Here is a 20,312-nt window from a genome sequence, read left to right on the forward strand (position 1 = left end):
CCGTCCTGTAGGTTTTCGCTCCAAGCCTAACAAAGCACACCTCATTTAACAGCTAGAGATCTTGTCGAGCCGCTAATTAGTAGAGTCAGATGTGCCAAATTACGGTTGGCGTGAAAACCTACAGAATGTTAGAATCTTTAGGAACAAGGTTGGGCAGCCAGGCAGCAAGTCCTTATCCTCTGTCTTCCCGTTGTCTTGTCCAATATTTTCAAGTTCTAAAGGTAACTTGCTTACTCTCTTCTTCATTCAGCTACATGGCTCCAGTGTTCATCTGTATCTTCCGTGACATTCACTATGTACAGCACACTCCCCATTGCGACTCAATGTTCATAGCTAGCAGTTTAGCCTAGCTAGCCAGCAGTGCCGCTGCCAGGTATCCTATTAGGGATCATTCTGCATTCTGAAGCTGGCAGTCCTGCTGGTCTTCTCACGCACAGCCAACGGCCGTTAGAGTTGGTGCGCATCACAGATTCAGTCAAACGAGAAGCATCACCTTGTTTACCTTCGACCGGGCGCGATGCTACTTTATACAGAAACAAATGCAGCAATTAAAGCATCGCGATTTATAATGACAGGAAAAATGCAAAACATAATAATGCATCATAGCATAATTAGCATATAGTTAAGGATAAGCGTAATTCAGGGCAGGATGTGTGCTAATTTCGTAGCGGAGCCGCGTGGCTACGGTACCTCAGCGCTTAATTAAAATATAGCATGTGACCTATGGAGGCGTTTAAACTGTAGGACCGTCCACCTTAATGTGGGCGGGGCTTGCGGCGGTAGCATCGCTGTGCTGTAGTGTGCGGTCTCAGGTGTGTGAGGCACTGGCAGGCCTCGGATATCACACCCCCCCACCCCCCCCCCCACCCGCACTTAGAGCGCGTGTTTACTGACAGTGAGGTACGTGGCGGCTGCCTCAAGCTGTGCCTGGTCTGGGCTGTTTGTGTGGGAGAACTGCAGAATGAAGATGAGCTCTGAGGAGAGACGGTTTCCTCCTCCCCCCCCCCCCCCCCACGCCCCGATCAGCAGCACCCCCGTATCAAACGCCAAATGCTAGCTGTCTAAATTATACAGGTGGGGGGGGGGGGGGGGGTCTGGGGGGAAGGCAGCGGAGGACACGGTGGTCTCCTCGCACCTGAGGTATCAAACGCGTGTTGGGATGTTCCGCCCCGACGCTGTCCTGCACAGAGGCATCATCAAACAGAGAGAGACAGAGAGAGGGGGGGGAGAAAGAGGGAGGGAGGAGAGAGAGAGAGAGAAAGGGGAAGGGGGAGAGAGGGGAGGAGAGACAGAGTGAGAGAAAGGGGAGAAATGGAGTGAGAGGGAGAGAAAGAAAAGGGGAGAGAGAAAAAGCAAGAGAGAAATAGAGAGGGGGAGAGAGAGAGAGAGATAGAGAGAAAGGGGGGAAAGAAAGAGAGGGATGGTGATTTGCGGAGGACTGGGGCCTTCAGGCACTACCAGTCCGATTCATTCTTTACCAGGTTAATTGACGGCAGAAATAACCCCACTTACGGGCAAATACAGAACGAGCTCTAAATATGACGGAGGAAACGGAGGAGCAGTGTGTAGCAGCACCCCCCCCACCCCCCACCTCCCTCCCCTGCCCCCTGCCTGCCCCCCCATCCCCTGCTAACATAAGAGCTGTTAGTCCTCACGCTTGCGCCGTAATAGATATTCTGTCGCGCTAACCGTTTGGGCGCGCGGTGTCACATTCCAGCTTCCTCAATGTCGAGTGTTCTCTCCCTCCTCCACTTCATCACCGGCGGAATTCCGCACCCACCTCTGCGTCTTCCGAGACTCCTCAATGACCTCTCTATTACTTACCCCCCCCCCCCGGGGCCTCGCGTATGCTGATTGGCCCTAATGCTGGAACAGGCATGCAAACAGAGTGATTCCAACACCCCCCCCAACCCCCCCACCTCCCTCCCTCCTCCCTGAATCCTTCAAAGCCCCCACCCCCCCCCCCCCCTGCTCCTCGCTTGTCCATGTGTCCGTTTGTGATTGCGGCGCCACTTCTCCCAGGGTTGGGGGGGGGGTGGAAGGGGTGGGTGGGGGGGGAACGCGGTCTCTTTAGCAACCAGATCGGCGCAATCAAGACGACTGCCTCCGCGCCAATCAGACGCCGGGCGTCCCGGGCACCTCCCCGAAGGCAATCAGCGACCTGCGACTCCAGGTACGGCTAATTACGGGCTGGGGGAGCGGAGCGGACGCCGCTCCGCATGGGGAACGAGCTCGCCACGGCAACCGCGCGCGCCGAGAGGAGGAGCGGAGCAATCACCCTTCAGCGCTCCCTCTCCCTCTCCCTCTCCCTCTCTCTCTCTCTCTCTCTCTCCCTCTCTCCCTCATCCTCTCTCTATCTCTCTGTCTCCCTCTCCCTCTCTCTCTCTCTCTTTCTTCCTCTCTCTCTCTCCCTCATCCTCTCTCTCTATCTCTCTCTCTCTCTCTCTCTTTTTCTTCCTCTCTCTCTCTCCCTCATCCTCTCTCTCTATCTCTCTGTCTCCCTCTCTCTCTCTCTCTCTCTCTCAAGCCCTGTTTGTTTCTTTGGATGACTCCGAATACAAGCACTGCAGTGTGTGTCCATGATTATAATTATGTTATGAATATTTCATATGTGTTTTGTTTGGAAGGCCTGAGATAAAAGGAAGTCCACAGGCCTACAGTGATGGGATCCTCTGGGCTGATTTAGAGAAACTATTACTGTGTGTGGGGTGGGGCCTCTGTTGAAGCGTTGTTCACCTTTGTTGACACAATACTGGGCTGGTCACACACGCACACACACACACACACACACACACCCCCACCAACACACACACCCACCCACACACACATCACACACACACACACACCCACCCAAGCAGGCAGGCACGCATGCACACACAAGTACACTTACACACAAACACACCCACCCACCTTTGCACACACACACACACAAACACACGCACACACACGCATGCGCACACACACACACACATTTACACACACACCCACACACACACACACACACACACGCACACATCTCTGATTATTCAGGGCCGTGCTGAAATGTCTAACGTAACACATGGCGTAACACGGAGCACATGCTGATCTGCTCTCCTCTCTCTCGCATTCTGTCCTTTGACATATTTTCGGGAGCACCAGAGACGGCGGGCGGTGCCTCAGTGATGGAGTTCACGGTCCCACGGACCTGCTCAATCTAAAAATAAAACAAAAATAATAAATAAGCAGCCTTTACGAGCCGCATTCATCCAGTCATCCGACTCAGGAGCACACACACGGATAAATAATTCAGGTAAAGTGTCCACCTTAAAGTCTCTGCATCGCTTGCTCCCCTACAAGTGTGTTTGCTTTACCAGACTGACATTCTGAAAAGAGCAAAGCAGCAATCGAACGGACCGGAAACCAGAAATCCCTTTGTGCCCTGAAGCTTTTACATAGCCACAGAATTTTATTATTACTATTATTATTATTTTTTTTAATTAGAGTCTCCTGATGACATAATTAGATGGTGGATAAACGCACAATAATTTTCCGACTCAAAACACGAAGATAATCAAAATGGAGAATGGACGCGTGTCTCGCAGCGGCCAGCAGATGGCAGTAGAGCATCACGGTGAGGCACTTCCGGGCGACGGATGTCTGATGGGAGCAATAAACAGGCTCTCCTCAAAATAGATTTTGATTTTGGCGGATTTTCTTGTCTGTTCAGATTTCGGAATTCAACAGAATAAAAATAATAATGATAGGTGGGGCACATCATACGTGGGGGAAAAAAAAATAATTGTCATTTGAAAGGAGCACTTTTTTTTTATAGTGTGTGCTTTTCAAACAGATGTTCCACACGCTCAGAAATACATCAAGGCAGCCAAAGGAAAGTAAATAGGTCAGATATGTTGAGCATATAAGGGGGACTTAATCCTGGATTTAGAGGGTTTTTTTTTTTAAATGACGGACAACGTTAGAATGTAACATGTCGGTGTCGCAAGTTTACCGGCAGCGACTGTCGCTCAGTTTTGCCAACGGAGGTAATTCACTGTGTCTTCCAGGCATAAAACGGTGGCGTCTGCAGCCCGTGCACACACGCACGCACGCGCACACACACACACACGCACGCACACACACACACACACACACACATCGGGCGTGTGAGCAGGGCGAAACATTCCTACACTAATGCTACCATATTTCCTTAACGACGTCGTTGGGCACTGTTGCATAGCCCCCCCCCCCCCCCCCCCCCCCCTTACCGGTGCTGGCTCTGCCACAGCATCTCACTTGCGCTGCTCCGTTCACTACACAATTTGCGCCGTGACTGGCAGCCCTCAATTAATTTGGGGTGGTCTGTGCGCTCTCCCCCCCCCCGAGCTGCGGGGCGAGGGCGAAGGCGAGAGAGAGACGGCGGAACGCGCGGCCGGGCGCCGCGTCGCTCTCAGGATGAGCGGCCGCGGGGAAGTGACAGACGGGATACGCAGATAAAAATAACCGGCTTTCTCTCTGCCGCGGCTCCGCGTAAACACACAACCCAGCGCGCGTACCTCCACGCGGCGAACGGGGGGGCGGGCGGCGCACGGCGAAAGCTCCAGCGCGAAGACGCCACACGGAAACGAATATCGTAATTGAATTAAAATGACATTATAGTATAATTTATATTATTTAAACACGCTGTGGTTTTAGTCAGTGTGAGCTTTTTTCTGTGATGATTCACCATATAGACAGGATGAATATCTCCAATGCATGAGGATAACTTAACAGAGATCCACACCCTGTATGGATAGTGTCCTCATCGCAAGCTGCCTGTGATACAATTCAGTGAATCGTATGAAGCAGCTCTGAGCTGTTGCTGCCAATGAGGTCACTGGAACTAAAGAAACAGACAGGCAGATGATAGTGTTACTCGAATGAAGGCAACTCAAGATGATGACGTCGTCACTGGAACCAAGGAAGCTCCGAGGTGCTGATTGTGACATCACTGTAACTAAGGAAGCCCTGAGATGCCGATTGTGACATCACTGAAACTGAGGAAGCTCTGAGATTCTGATAGTGACATCACTGGAACTAAGGCTTATCTGAGATGCTCGAGATTTGGTCACCTGCAAAGAACAGTTCTGAGATACCGACGATGTCACTGGCGCCAAGACAACGAGAGGCAAACAGCCCATCCCCCATAGTTTTATTGTTGTTGGGTAGACTCATCAAAGCAATGACTTGCGATAGTGTGTTAGTCTGGGGAAGACAAGCAGGGGTCAGGCTTGAGACTAACCCCTGACCATCTTTTCTCATAATGGTGCACAGTGACTTCAACTGGACTTGAGCTGACTCAACGCGCCAAGCTCTTTTCTGCAAAGGCTACTTTAGAATGCTTTCAGAGGAAATTTAGTTCAGTGTGAACTAGCAAGTTCTCAAACGTTCGTTGAAGGATACTCTCATATCTGACATATCGAAATCAACATGTCAAATCCATGTTTGGAGATAGATCTGCCCAACTCGTACCTCGCCGTCATGGAAACGATGGTTTAATTTAGGCCTAACTGTTGTTTTGACCTGGCCTGTGTAGCCCTTTTTTTAGCCCAGCTTTTTCAGACCCCTTGGAAAAAACTCATCATTTTGAGACTCTTAAATCTAAACTAGCTTTAAGTCGGCAGTTGCCAGTGACTGTCGATTTATGGCATTAGCCTGAATGATAGACTAGGGTGCTCCTGGACAGCTGTAGTGTATTTATGTAGCACAGAAAAAGCTAACAAACCCGCCCTATTGCTCTAGTTTGCCCTCACTGTACAGCTATCAGCAAAACACGCAAACTTCTGCTATTCTCATTTCATTAAAAAATGATGTACAATTTACAATCGAACACAGAATAGCTAAGCAAGATTCTCCTGTGGCCATTTTAAACCAATGTGTGGATGCTGCAACTAAATAATACATCTGAAACAGTATTCCAATATTGAAGCAATTTGGAGAAACTGCTCATTGTTGTTGCTTGAGCTATTATGTAACTTGATGAGCCATGGACACTCCACATATTTGCCCAGAGCGAAAGTCATTTCTAATGAAAACACAGTTCATCTTACAGCTCTGCTCTGTGGTAAATTGACAAGTGTTTTTTTTCTGTCTGTACAGAGGAAGCTCTGTGATCTTGTCTGTAAACAAGCTGACCAATCCCTGCGCACGTTGCTGGATGAGCGCATCAACCTCGTTATGTCTTTTCTACACAACAACGGCCAGTGTGCCTTCAATCTTGCTTGTTATTCCAATGCACCCTAAATCCATCAGATCCACTAGTGAAGACTCAGAGGTAGCCAATCACTCCGCTCCATGTGAAAACACATTAACTGTGACACGCCAAAGTAAAAAAAAAAGAAAAAAAGAAGCAATTGAAATTACAAATAATATAAACTTTGCGAATACATTTGTGCACTTGGCATGGACACAACCAATCGATACCAGCCAAACTGAGCAGAATCGAACGTCTTTAACGACATGCCAAACTGTCTGCCGGTCCAAACGCCTGAAAAAAGTAAATACATATGCTTTAAGGTCGACTACAAAATGCAGTATCGATCCTCGTGCTATGCTATGATTAGCGCGCTCGACCGTGCGCTTAAAAACTTCTCGTAAGGCAACCTTTTGAAGTCAGCCTGCAACGCAATCATCGAGGCTTCCCTCCTGCTCCAGAGTAATGCCCTTCTTCGGCCTCACCCTTGCGAAAGGCTGATTGTTTTTCTTTCATTTGTTTTTTGTTTTCTTTTCCCGTTCCTTGCGAAACCCGCACAAGGAGGTTCTCGCTTTTCAAACCAACGGCAATCCATCACGTCGTTTTGTCCGCGTCGACGGACGGAAGGGCCGGCCAACGGGAATCCGGCGCACTACGAAAACCACAAAAAAGGCGAACGCGCGAACGCCTACACCCCAAATGCGAAAAAAAGAAAGAAAATCGGAGCGACAGCGTGGGTGGTGGGGGGGGTGGGGGGTGGGTTTGGGGCGGGGGAGGGGGAGTTGATTACCTGTCAGAGCCGTTTCTGACCGAGCCTTTGATCCTCGCTCTAAGATAAAGGGCTGGTGTCTGTGCCCGTCGCATTAGAATTCCGGCTCAGACCCTCCCCTGGTGACCTTCAGCTGGACCCCCACCGCGGCAGATTCCATCAGATCTCACCAGCTCCGAACGCCACCGGGAGAGAGGTGACCTCTCCCCCGTGAAAATCAAACGGCAGAATTATTGATATTTGTCCGACAATGGCGGGGTTTACCCTTCCGGCTGACAGGGGCACAGATTAAAGCTTCGGGAGCGTGTCAGTGTCGCAAGGCCTGGTCAGCCCCCAGGAGCTCCAAGGCCAGTCAGCCCCCAGAGCTCCAAGGCCAGTCAGCCCCCAGGAGCTCCAAGGCAGGTCAGCCCCCAGGAGCTCCAAGGCCAATCAGCCCCAGGAGCTCCAAGGCCAGTCAGCCCCCAGAGCTCCAAGGCCAGTCAGCCCCCAGGAGCTCCAAGGCCAGTCAGCCCCCAGGAGCTCCAAGGCCAGTCAGCCCCCAGAGCTCCAAGGCAGGTCAGCCCCCAGGAGCTCCAAGGCCAGTCATCCCCCAGAGCTCCAAGCCCAGTCAGCCCCCAGGAGCTCCAAGGCCAGTCAGCCCCCAGGAGCTCCAAGGCCAGTCAGCCCCCAGAGCTCCAAGGCAGGTCAGCCCCCAGGAGCTCCAAGGCCAGTCAGCCCCCAGGAGCTCCAAGGCCAATCAGCCCCAGGAGCTCCAAGGCCAGTCAGCCCCCAGGAGCTCCAAGGCAGGTCAGCCCCCAGGAGCTCCAAGGCCAGTCAGCCCCCAGAGCTCCAAGGCAGGTCAGCCCCCAGGAGCTCCAAGGCCAATCAGCCCCAGGAGCTCCAAGGCCAGTCAGCCCCCAGGAGCTCCAAGGCCAGTCAGCCCCAGGAGCTCCAAGGCCAGTCAGCCCCCAGGAGCTCCAAGGCAGGTCAGCCCCCAGGAGCTCCAAGGCCAGTCAGCCCCCAGAGCTCCAAGGCCAGTCAGCCCCCAGAGCTCCAAGGCCAGTCAGCCCCACAGAGCTCCAAGGCCAGTCAGCCCCGAGAGCAACAAGGCCAGTCAGCCCCCAGAGCTCCAAGGCCGGTCAGCCCCCAGAGCTCCAAGGCCGGTCAGCCCCCAGAGCTCCAAGACCGGTCAGCCCCCAGGAGCTCCAAGGCCAGTCAGCCCCAGGAGCTCCAAGGCCAGTCAGCCCCCAGGAGCTCCAAGGTCAGTCAGCCCCAGGAGCTCCAAGGCCAGTCAGCCCCCAGGAGCTCCAAGGCCAGTCAGCCCCAGGAGCTCCAAGGCCAGTCAGCCCCCAGAGCTCCAAGGTCAGTCAGCCACGAGAGCTCCAAGGCCGGTCAGCCCCCAGAGGTAATTATCCGAGGTCACGTATAAAAGAAAATAAATACATAAATGAAAAAAGAAAAAGAAAAAAAAAAAAAAAGTTGTGGGTGGTCTGGTGGCGACAAACGACAAAAGGGAAGAGAAAATAAGTAAGAACATAAATAAACAAATATATAAATAAATAAATGTGCCAGGTATTAAGACTCAGACCTGTCTGCTAATTTCCTGATTAAATATTCAGGATCCCTGGGCCCCCCCGGTGTGATTGAGATGCACGAGCAGTCGCTCGTCCCCTCAGAAGCGTCACCTGACAGGTGAGTCGGCGGGCGGGCGCGGAGCGCGCCACTTTCCTGCGCTGAGGACGGACGGCCGAGGAATGGCCAGTCAGCTCGTTCCTGAGGCGACACTGCTGCCTTCTCATCGCGAGCATTTCTCTTTTTTTCCCCTCAGATATCAAAAACATGCCTTTAACTCTTATTTAGGCTTACTGCTCTCTCACCGGTGGGCTACTGTTAGTAAAAACATTGGGATTTTGGGTAACTACCAAACAAGTATTTATCATGACTGATATCCTTGTGAGGTCCATATAGGAACTGTATTATCACTCTATATATTGGTGACCCTCATAAAAGCTGCTGATTTCTTTCCTGACACATGGAGAGGAAGAAAAGTAAACATGAATGGAATGTTAAACTGAAGTCTCAGAATGACCAAATGCACCAGTATCCCCCTGGCACACTGCACACAGACAGTATCCCCCTGGCACACTGCACACAGACAGTATCCCCCTGGCACACTGCACACAGACAGTATCCCCCTGGCACACTGCACACAGAGTACCCCCCTGACTCACTGCACACAGACAGTACCCCCCTGACTCACTGCACACAGACAGTACCCCCCTGACTCACTGCACACAGATAATACCCCCCTGACTCACTGCACACAGACAGTACCCCCCTGACACACTGCACACAGATAATACCCCCCTGGCTCACTGCACACAGACAGTACTCCCCTGACTCACTGCACACAGACAGTACTCCCCTGACTCACTGCACACAGACAGTACTCCCCTGACTCACTGCACACAGATAGTACCCCCCTGACACACTGCACACAGATAATACCCCCCTGACTCACTGCACACAGACAGTACTCCCCTGACTCACTGCACGCAGACAGTACCCCCCTGACTCACTGCACACAGACAGTACCCCCCTGACTCACTGCACACAGACAGTACTCCCCTGACTCACTGCACACAGATAGTACCCCCCTGACACACTGCACACAGATAGTACCCCCTTGACTCACTGCACACAGATAGTACCCCCCTGACACACTGCACACAGACAGTACCCCCCTGACTCACTGCACACAGATAATACCCCCTGGTACACCACACACAGATGGATTAAATATATATTCTGCACAGTTTGCATTTCCAGAGTACAAAATTCCACAAGAAAAAAAGAACTAAACAGGATAAACTTGGATAGCCCAACATGTAATAATATGCTACAGCCTGTGGATGAGCATAAAGAAAATATGGAAGGAACTGGCGAACTGGTGTGGTCAGCATGGTCAACAGATGGCACAGACAATTATGTTCTGCACATTTAATTTTCAAGGAAAATCAATTACATCAGATTTGGAAGTAATAACTGTTGGACTGTGAGGTGGATTTCAACAATATGACTGAATTAATCTCAGATAAAGTTACATGTTGAAAAGCACACCCAGGAAAACCAGTAAACTCCCAAAGGCTTAAAAGCTAAACACAGAATTTAACCAAGCAATTTCCCCCAAAGCTCCCCAAACTTGTGAGAGTTGTTAAAATTTTTTTAAAGCCTCATCCAAACAGAAAGTTGAGCTGTGCGGTGCTTCTGAGAACACAATAACAGAGTCAGGTTCAGACCTGCCGGTAGACCTCGGCAGGGGCAGCAGTATAGTATAATGGGTAAGGAACTGGTCCTGTAACCTGAAGGTCACAGGTTTGATTCCCGGGTAAGACACTACCGTTGTACCCTTGAGAAAAGGTACTTAACCTGCATTGCTTCAGTACGTATCCAGCTGTATAAATGGAAAAGGTACTTAACCTGCATTGCTTCAGTACGTATCCAGCTGTATAAATGGATGCAATGTAAATGCCATGTAAAAGTTGTGTAAGTCGCTTTGGAAAAGAGCGTCTGCTAAATGCCTGTAATGTAATGTAATGTAACCCCCACCTGAGCCGTGTAAAATGAAAGGAAGCGGTTGGTATTCGGCTGCGTGGTGCTCTTTCCAGCACCTCCATTTCTACTCCGGGTCCGTGGACCTGGAGACGGACCTGTTATCAAACGCTGATGAGCTGCACAGCTCGGGGAGCGGCCGTGTCAGAAGGGTTCAGGGGTACGGCTAACGCTAACGTTCGCAGAACGGGGCAAAGGCCTCGTTGAAATGACACGCAGGTCGGAGAGGAGAGGAATCAGTGTGAAAGTACAACAGGATTTTACAACAACAAAAAAAAAAATTAATAACAAACACTGTGCGGACCCTCAGTGCAGTCAAAACAATAAATAGCCAATGCGTCAAAACGTTCCGGGAAATCGAAAAAAAACCAGAACAAAACAGTAACGTATTTGCAACTCTGATGCATTCCAAAAGGAACTGTGTTTCTTTCAACACATTCCTGGAGGCTGTTAGGGTCCTGACCCAAAGCAAGTCTACACACTTGCCAATACTCCCGCTGGACGTGATGGTATAATTGACAAGGGCTGTTCCTCTAAACGTGTCAATGACAAATTATTCACGTGAGAAAACAGTACAGCAGTGGCACTGGGAGAGCAACGGGACAGGCGAGAAAATCTTTCCTAATATTGCACAGAAGAAAGACTACGCTTTTTCCATTCCAGCAAACTCCACTGATGCAGAACAAAGTCTGTTCATGTGGATAAGTTCACACCAAGCATCATCAAACAATGACAGAGGATACTGTTCAAACCTTACATTTTCATTTAAACCTTACATTTTCATTTCATTTCAGTTCATGTTTTTTTTTATTAGCACCCACCCCCTGCAGCAAACCATGTCATTAATATGAGTAGCCTTCCATTTATCTATCTATTTATATATACATACATATATTGCGTAGGAGATATAAGTTAACTTTATATGTGTGTGGGCTGCTTCTCACAGATAAAATAAACAAAAAACAATACACCACAGCACAATAAATATATTCTCCTGCCACATGTCACAACAACCACCCTGAAAGCAGCACACTGTAAACAGCGACTGCTGCCAAGTGACACGTGACTTATTAACGCGGATGACTGGAGAGGGCTAACGTTATAATTGCCTAAAAAGTGTGACTAAAAAATGCTCAGCTCATCGGCGGCCATTTTGCAGACGTTCTAAAGCACTGCAGATATCAGCTCTCAGCGCTGCGTGTAAAACTGTCACATTGACTGGATGACCCAGTTCGTACCAGGACTAGCCAAACAAAAATCACGCTGGAATATACTGAACTTTGAACAGTTTCTGATGGTTAGGATTGTTCCGGAAGGTTATGGGTTGTCAGGGCATATCATGCACCAATGCAGACCCAAGTTTGACAACTCACATAAGGTTTCCCACTGAAATTAGAGCAGTGACCACAGATGGTTCGCCGCACGGTTTTATATTTGGGCTGTAGAGACAGAGGGTTATCGCCTTTTCTTCGCCCCCGTAAGATGGCGGAAAGCGCCGCGGTCGGCCCTGGGAGGCAGCGCGCGACGCGGGCTAACGAGCGGCGGCTAATTCCTGCAGACAGGCGATACCTGCGCGTGCGGCTCTTCCGATTGACCGGCCAGAGCTTCTCCCCACAGGGTGAGGCGGTGAGAGAGGACCGGGTCAATATTACCACCAACAATTAAGAGCAGATGTTGCGCGCGACGCATTAATCTGACTCTGTCGGGCTCCTGTAATTAGCCTTTGATATAAAAGCCAAAACCCCCCCTATTAATCCCCCCTCCCCTACTCTGCGCACCCCCAGGCCTTATTAGAGCTGTTTCTTGCCGTGCAGTGAGGAGATAAAGTTGGCCCTTGTTCACCAAGCAACGCTGGGAGCTGTTAGCAGCCTCGCGCTCACGGAGAAGCAAGCTGTCCCAGCAGATTAGCTCTCCGGTAAATAACTCAGCCAAAGAACAAACAGACCTTAATGGCACATTTAATGATTCTGAACATTAATTTGTAACACCACACTATCTGGTAAATATGCGCACAGACCAAACATATTAACACATTAGCAACCTGTGAGGGTGGATACAGCAGGGCAGACCATGCAGTCCACTGGGTATCAAGTTCCTGTTACAGTATCTCGTGCTGTTACACTGCTGTTACACCTCTGTTATACTGCTGTTCTACTGTTACACTAATGTTATACTGCTGTTACACCACTGTAACACTGCAGTTACACCACTGTAACACCACTGTTACACTGCTGTTATACTGTTACACTAATGTTATACTGCTGTTACACCACTGTTACACTGCTGTTATACTGTTACACTAATGTTATACTGCTGTTACACCACTGTTACACTGCTGTTATACTGTTACACTAATGTTATACTGCTGTTACACCACTGTAACACTGCAGTTACACCACTGTAACACCACTGTTACACTGCTGTTATACTGTTACACTAATGTTATACTGCTGTTACACCACTGTAACACTGCAGTTGCACCACTGTAACATCACTGTTACACTGGTGTTATACTGTTACACTAATGTTATACTGCTGTTACACCACTGTTACACTGCTGTTACACCACTGTTACACTGCTGTTATATTGCTGTAACACCACTGTCACACTGCTGTTATATTGCTGTTACACAGCTGTTACACTGCTGTTACACCACTGTAACACCACTGTCACACTGCTGTTATATTGCTGTTACACAGCTGTTACACCGCTGTTACACAATTGTTACACCTCTTCTACAGCATAACCCTGCCTTTCTTCATCTCTCTCTCACAAGGCACAGAGCCACAATGCACCTGGGTATCAGAGTTACAACCTCATCCGCATATGGACGACAAAAGCAAATTTTCTGAATCCAGATTACAAAGGAAAAGAAAATTGAAATAAAAAACTAAAATATAAATTTTATATATTTTATAAAGGATTGTTCTACCAGTTGATCATGATTACAACTCATTTATTTGTTTATTTATTTTTCGCGGGTACTCGTTTAGCAGTCGCGGCACTGCCTACCCCTCCTCAGGAGTGGGAGAGAGGGAAGTGTGCAATCTAATTTCATAAATGAAACTAATAAATCACACGGCCGTCACTCCCTAATCTGACTGCGTTTTACGGCTAGAGGAGGGTGCCACTGATGTGGTATTACTCCAAATTTCCCCAGGACTCTAACGACATATAATAAAAACCTGTTGGGTAAATGGATGAATTTTTTTTTTTTAAAGTGCTAAAGTAGATATGTAGCAGTGTTCTTAAGCTGATAAAGGGCAAACTCCCCTTTCCCCTCCTCGTTCCACGCCTGACAGAATGATTTGGCAAACGGAATTGATGCAAATAAAATTTTATCGAGTTAGCGCTCGAGAAATATTTCAAATCGGACCGGCCGATTTCGAGCGTGATCTAATTTGAAACAACGCGGGTACGTTTTATAGAGCTTTCAGCCGAATTTGTGTCCGTCCACTTAAGTCCGTCGAGACGCTAATGTTCGGTCCTTGATTGCCGCGGCTGAAGTCCACAATGAACGCGATAAAGCCGGCGGCACTTTGCGTAACCCGTCTGACATTGTTTATATTGACCAAATCAATAGCCCACAAATTAATATGTCACAACCGAACACACATCTTTTTTAGAAACCTTTTTTTTTCTTTTTTCTATTTTAGAGTCACTGTACATTTCCATAAATCACCATTTTACACCCCGGAGGTTTCAGTAATACCAGCGATGCGCGTTGTTTTTTTTGTTTTTTTTTAAAGTGAGCTCATATCTGTCAAAAGCAACATTCAGACTGAGGCTGTAATGAAGGGATTATTAATCTTCGCTGAGAGCATGTTGCTAGAAGCTGAAGAAGAGCAAATGAAGGTGACTGGGCTCGGCCGACGGCTGTCCCATAATGCTTTGCACCGCCGGTACGGCTTAATCAGGTTCTGGGCGGGAGCCGCCGCCGCGCGGCTGTCGTTGTCCCGGCGACGCGGAGCGAGACGGTCTCCACGGCGGAGCGGGGGACACGCTGAGCTCCGCAGATGTTCCCGCCGCTCCGCGTCGCGAGCCAGGACGGCGATTGGGCCCGGGTTCAACCGCCATACCGCCAAATGAGCCTGGGGAGAGGCAGGTGGGCGTCCTTAAAAGGGACTACACTGCCCAAAAGAACTACACATCCCAACTCTGCAGCAGTCTATCTTTCTTTCGCCCAATCTCTCCGCCAGCCGCCAAATAACTTTGGTAACATATGCAGTATGACAGTACCAGTATGACATGGTACTATACCACATTCCAATTTAAACTTCTGAGAAGAGGAAAAGACAGTAAGAGAGGCTGCGTGTGCTGGGAATTCTGATGGAGAGGGGACACTGGTATGGGATGCAAAAACTCCGCCCCTAGTGGAACAGTAACCATTTCTGAAGCTCTGCCCCCAGTGAAACAGTAACTGCTGATGAAGATCCCCCCCCCCCCAGTGAAACAGTAACTGCTGATGAAGACCCCCCCCAGTGAAACAGTAGCTGCCGATGAAGACCCCCCCAGTGAAACAGTAACTGCTGATGAAGACCCCCCCCAGTGAAACAGTAACTGCCGATGAAGACCCCCCCCAGTGAAACAGTAACTGCCGATGAAGACCCCCCCCCCCAGTGAAACAGTGACTGTGGATGAAGACCCCCCCCAGTGAAACAGTAACTGCCGATGAAGACCCCCCCCCCAGTGAAACAGTAATCACCGATGAAGACCGCCCCCCCCCCCCCCAGTGAAACAGTAACTGCCGATGAAGACCCCCCCCCCCCAGTGAAACAGTAACTGCCGATGAAGACCCCCCCCCCAGTGAAACAGTAACTGCCGATGAAGACCCCCCCCCCCCCCCAGTGAAACAGTAACTGCCGATGAAGACCCCCCCCCCCCAGTGAAACAGTAACTGCCGATGAAGACCCCCCCCAGTGAAACAGTAATTACCGATGAAGACCGCCCCCCCCCCCCCCCCAGCGAAACAGTTGAAGTGCCGTTCCCCCAGGGTTCCCCTGTTTCTCGGTGAGCTCTGGGACGGCCGGCGTGGGCGGCAGATTCATCAGTGGGGACAGCGAGCGGGCCGGCGGATAGCAGTAAAATAATCGAGGTGCCGGCGTCGGGTCGCGCCGGCAGACGGAGCAGAAAAAGGCGCGCCCACACACAGGCGCCCGCGCCGGCTGTCTTCCCCACCGACCCGTCGCCACCGCTTCTCTTCCAGACAGACCCCTCCAAACCGAGGCCCCGGGCTGAACTCACGAAACGCCGAACCCGCCCGAGCACGTCAATGCCATGGCAACCTGTGTCAGGGGGGTCCTTCTCCATTTTGGACGAGCTGAGAACAGGAGAGACTGCCATACGACAGATGCCACCTAGGACGGCTAGCATTTAAATGTTTATAACTGCACGAATCCAGATGGTGGCAGAGTGATCGTCTCTCACGGAATACAGCAAACAACACGCTTATATGCCCTCCTCCCCCCCAACCCTCCCCCCCGCCCACCCCCATGACACCAGTGAAACATGGACTCTTTTGCTTTTACCCTGAAAAATCAGAGAAATTCTTAAGGACGTATTTTAGACCTGAGAAATAAATAAATAAATGAATGAATAAAACCAGACCGGAGTAAATTCAGCAACACTATTTTTTTATCGCACGACATCAGCTTAGCGGCTACAACACCTCGCTTTTATGGAGCGGATTTGTGGTTTTTCGAGATAGAATGATGACTTGCGGGTCGTTCTATTTTCTTCATAATAAAAGTTGGCTCGAAGGCCCGGCTGCTCTCGAGCCACCCGCAGTAGAGGGAGGGGGGCAGCCGTTCGGTGCGGAAGCTGCTCTGCTAGCCCCCCGACAGAAGATATACATCCACAATTTGCGCACCCCCCGCCCACAAACCGCAACCAAAAATGACGAATGTCAGGGAGAGAAAGCAAGAGAGAGAGAGAGGTGGAGTGAGAGAGAGAGAGAGAGACAGAGGGAGGGAGGGAGGGAAAGAGAGAGAGAGAAAGGGATGGAGAGAGAAAGTGCGTCTGTGCTCACAGTGCCAACAAAGAGAGGTTGAATCAGAGAAACACTATTAAAATGCACTAAATACGAAGAAGAGAGAGAAATGTTCTTTCATAAAATCACACTACAAACAAATTTGCCCAGATTTCTTAAAAGTTCCTGATGATGAGAAAATTCCCATTTTCCTAGGAGAGGAGGGGAGATGACCCAGGCAGCACAATGCATTTCTGCCTGCGGTAGCCTGAGAGACAGGGAGTGACACCAAAGACAGAGACAAAACACATTCATTTATTCATTATTTATTTATAGTTCACACTGTCAAAATACTATTATTACTATTTTATTTTATTTTATTTTAATCTACACTTGTAACTGTAGTTGTATTCAATATCGTTCATGCATTACTTGCACTGTTACACTACTTGTTTTTGTATGTTTCTTGTTTGCTTTGGCAGTATTTACTATGTGTATTTCCTGCCAATAAAGCACACTTGAATTGAACTGAAATAATTGAGAGAAAGGGAGGGAGGGAGGGAGAGAGAGAGGGGGAGGGAGGGAGAGAGAGATAGAGATAGAGAGGGAGAAAGGGAGGGAGAGAGAGAGGGGGAGGGAGGGAGAGAGAGATAGAGATAGAGAGGGAGAAAGGGAGGGAGAGAGAGACGGAGATAAATGGGTCGAGATTACGCATGAAGCACGATAAGCCGCTAGCAGTGACAGGCATCTCCACAGCCCCGCATTTGTCATATCGGATACTTACTTTCATTTCTGCTGGGCTCTCCACCGCCAACCACCTCAGAAAATTAAGTCAACACGCAACGCGGGGGCAGAATGAACGATGCATCACACGCAATTCCTGTTCTTCTCCCGTTCTCTTCCGTTTCTTTTCTGTCAAACTCAAAAATAGCTGCAGCTGGTTCCGCTGACAAATTGTAAATTGTATAAATGAAATTATACAAAACGTACTAAAACCAGAGGGAAAATGGCCTCAACATAACGGAATACTGAAAAAAAATAAATATATTTTTGCTTACTAAATAAATGTGCTCACTTGAGTATATTTCCGAATGCAAAAGCGTAAGTTCAGGTATATCATCGTACATTACAAGAATAGATTGTTTTGAGTAACCACATCACAGGACACGACTTTGCTTTATAAAGTATAAAAATATCAGCAAAGTAACTGGAGGAAATGTTCTCAGAGAACTGAAATGAGTAAATAAAACTTGTCTTTTATTTCGATGACACTGCAACCAATTCAAACAACAAACAACTATGTTTAACAATAATAAACTAAAACAACTTCTTGAACTAGCCCTGTTGACTTGTCGTTTTGCTTTGTTGTACTTGCGCTATTTTACCTCTGACATCGCAACAGCTAGCTAGCTACAACACTCTGCTGAAACCTTACACCACCCACAGGCCTTGTAGCCATGGTTATTTTATAATATTTGGTATGCCTTTGAATCAATCAGCATTGGAGCTCATGGCCGATAGAAATATGGACTTCATTTCCAATCTTCCTCCAGGTTTTCAGGCAGACGAGGGGCAGAGAATGCACAACTCACCGGATCATGACTGGGGTCAGCCTCTCCCATCCGACGCTTTGACCCGCCTTCACCGTCAGAACGTTAGCGCCGCCGCAACCGAGCTCGACAACGGGTCTGCCGTTCTCCAGGAACAAGTGCAGGAAACGGTCGCCCACGTCTTCCTCTCGAGCTGTGGAAGGCCGGACGCAAGTTTAAAAACGCGATCTTATTTTCTCACAGGGGGACTAGTCAGATGGGAGGGGGGGGGGAGAGAAAGTAGCTTTTTAAAGTGGCCTACTTTCGGTTTTGACGTAGCCCTATGGTTAGCAAGTCCTTTTTCTGACTATTCTGTCACAACCAAAAAAGAATTGTTGATGACAGTGTTCCAGCTCGGAGTCGACAGAGTCTTGTCAATGGCTGAAACTGGGAGGAAGAAAAAAAAAACAACACGACCTCGATTTTAAAAGCTTTCTTTTCTTCATGCTCTCCAACAATTGTCAACAGTCAGTGAAAAAAGATTTCATTTCATTACTGTAGACAGTGCCATGCATTTATTCACAACCATGTCATTTCTGATTGCATTGGGTGGGTGAAGTGTATTTTATTTAATGAATCACAATGCCGCAAACTTTCTGAAAAGGCTCTAACGTTGGAGTCCTTCTCAATATTCGCACAGCTTATTTGGCTTTTAACACTAAAAAGCCACAACGAGTTTGAGCGGAAATGAGCGTGGGCTTCAGTCAGCGAGACCGCTCTCGTTTCCTCACGCAGTTTTCCGGTTTTCGGGTCGCGAACTACGATTGGCTGGCCTTACTGCCCAGTTCTGCCGAGTGAAACTAAGCTTTGGCCGGCAGAGCTTGGCTTCGGAGCTGGGGGCATGCTTTTTCTCCCACTCCACAGCGACGATGCACTAACGGGCGAACCCGTTCTACGAGCGATTTTAAAAAGCGTAAAAACGACAGCTGCCGTTAGCCCGTCGTGCTGCGAGAAATCCGGCGCAGCCTCCGCTGGTTGGGATTCAGCGCGCGTCTCTCAGTAGATTCCGCACTGCCGTTGCTTCTGACGTGCGCACCTGTCTTCCAGCGCTGATATCCATTATGTGTGTACCGACAGGGGGGCGTACTCCCACGGGGCCTGTTCGTCCGTTCTGGGCGAACCGACTCGCTAAAACTCGACCGCGGTCGGCGCCTTCTGCCGAAATCATGTTCTCCACCAAAAACGGTGATCCCCTCACCCCCCCCCCCCCCCCCCCAAAGGCTTTTTGGAACCCGTCCTGAGAGTGACTGCTAATTTCACCTTGGCAAACCATTAGCGCGCCTGGCTAATGCGTAACGTGTCCGCGGCTAAAATATGGCGGCGTGTGAATATGTATTTAGGCGGCCTCATTAAAAATAATAAGTGTGGACTGAAGTAATGGAGTGCAGAGACGGGGGCAGGGGACCTGCTTGTGCACTTGTAATTCATTCCCTTCCTTCACTCCACACAGTAACGGCATGAAATCACCAGCCTCCTTTAGTCTGAGCGGAGCGATGCTGCTCGGATCATTTCGAGACCGCTTTTATCTCGGATCTTTTGGTCAGCTATAGCCGGACATTTTACCTGCGGAGGGTGAGGGAAGGGGGTGTGGGGGGGTCTAAGAATAGCCATTCCAACCGCTAATCTTGTCCTGTTAAAACACACCACCAATTCTCCTAAACAAAAAAATATACTGTACTATAGTATTATATGTTGTGAAAATGTGTCTCAGTTTATTCATCATATGAAAAGTATTAACAAAACGAACAGAAAAAACACTGCTTTTTGTCCGCTGTAGCACTTTAAAGCAGCTCTTATGCTACTTTACACTGCTTGGATACAGCATACATCTACTGATGCATGAGACGATTCCACGTCCTTGTAACTGCGAATTCATTTCATCCCCTTGCATGTTTGCGTGGCTGCAGAGCAAGCTCGGAAAACAAGGTTGAGACGGTACAGTAATAATGCTACAGTAACGCTACAGTAAGGATGCTACAGTAACGCTACAGTAAGGATGCTACAGTAATGCTACAGCAATGCTACATTAACGCTACAGTAACGATGCTACAGTAACGCTACAGTAACGATGCTACAGTAATGCTACAGCAATGCTACAGTAACGCTACAGTAAGGATGCTACAGTAACGCTACAGTAAGGATGCTACAGTAATGATGCTACAGTAACGCTACAGTAAGGATGCAAC

General features: G+C 49.1%; 1 protein-coding gene across 1 annotated transcript in view; it reads right to left on the reverse strand.

Moving 5' to 3' along the window:
- The window catches only part of eys (eyes shut homolog), a 184,547-nt gene that overhangs the window by 52,459 nt on the left and 111,776 nt on the right, over positions 1–20,312 (reverse strand). Inside the window, exon 15 of the mRNA XM_035400963.1 lies at positions 18,130–18,280. Coding sequence (XP_035256854.1) covers positions 18,130–18,280 — 151 coding nt within the window. The remainder of the gene's footprint in view (positions 1–18,129; positions 18,281–20,312) is intronic.

The sequence above is a fragment of the Anguilla anguilla genome, chromosome 18 (genome assembly GCF_013347855.1).
Source record: "Anguilla anguilla isolate fAngAng1 chromosome 18, fAngAng1.pri, whole genome shotgun sequence".
In the NCBI taxonomy this organism is placed as follows: domain Eukaryota; kingdom Metazoa; phylum Chordata; class Actinopteri; order Anguilliformes; family Anguillidae; genus Anguilla; species Anguilla anguilla.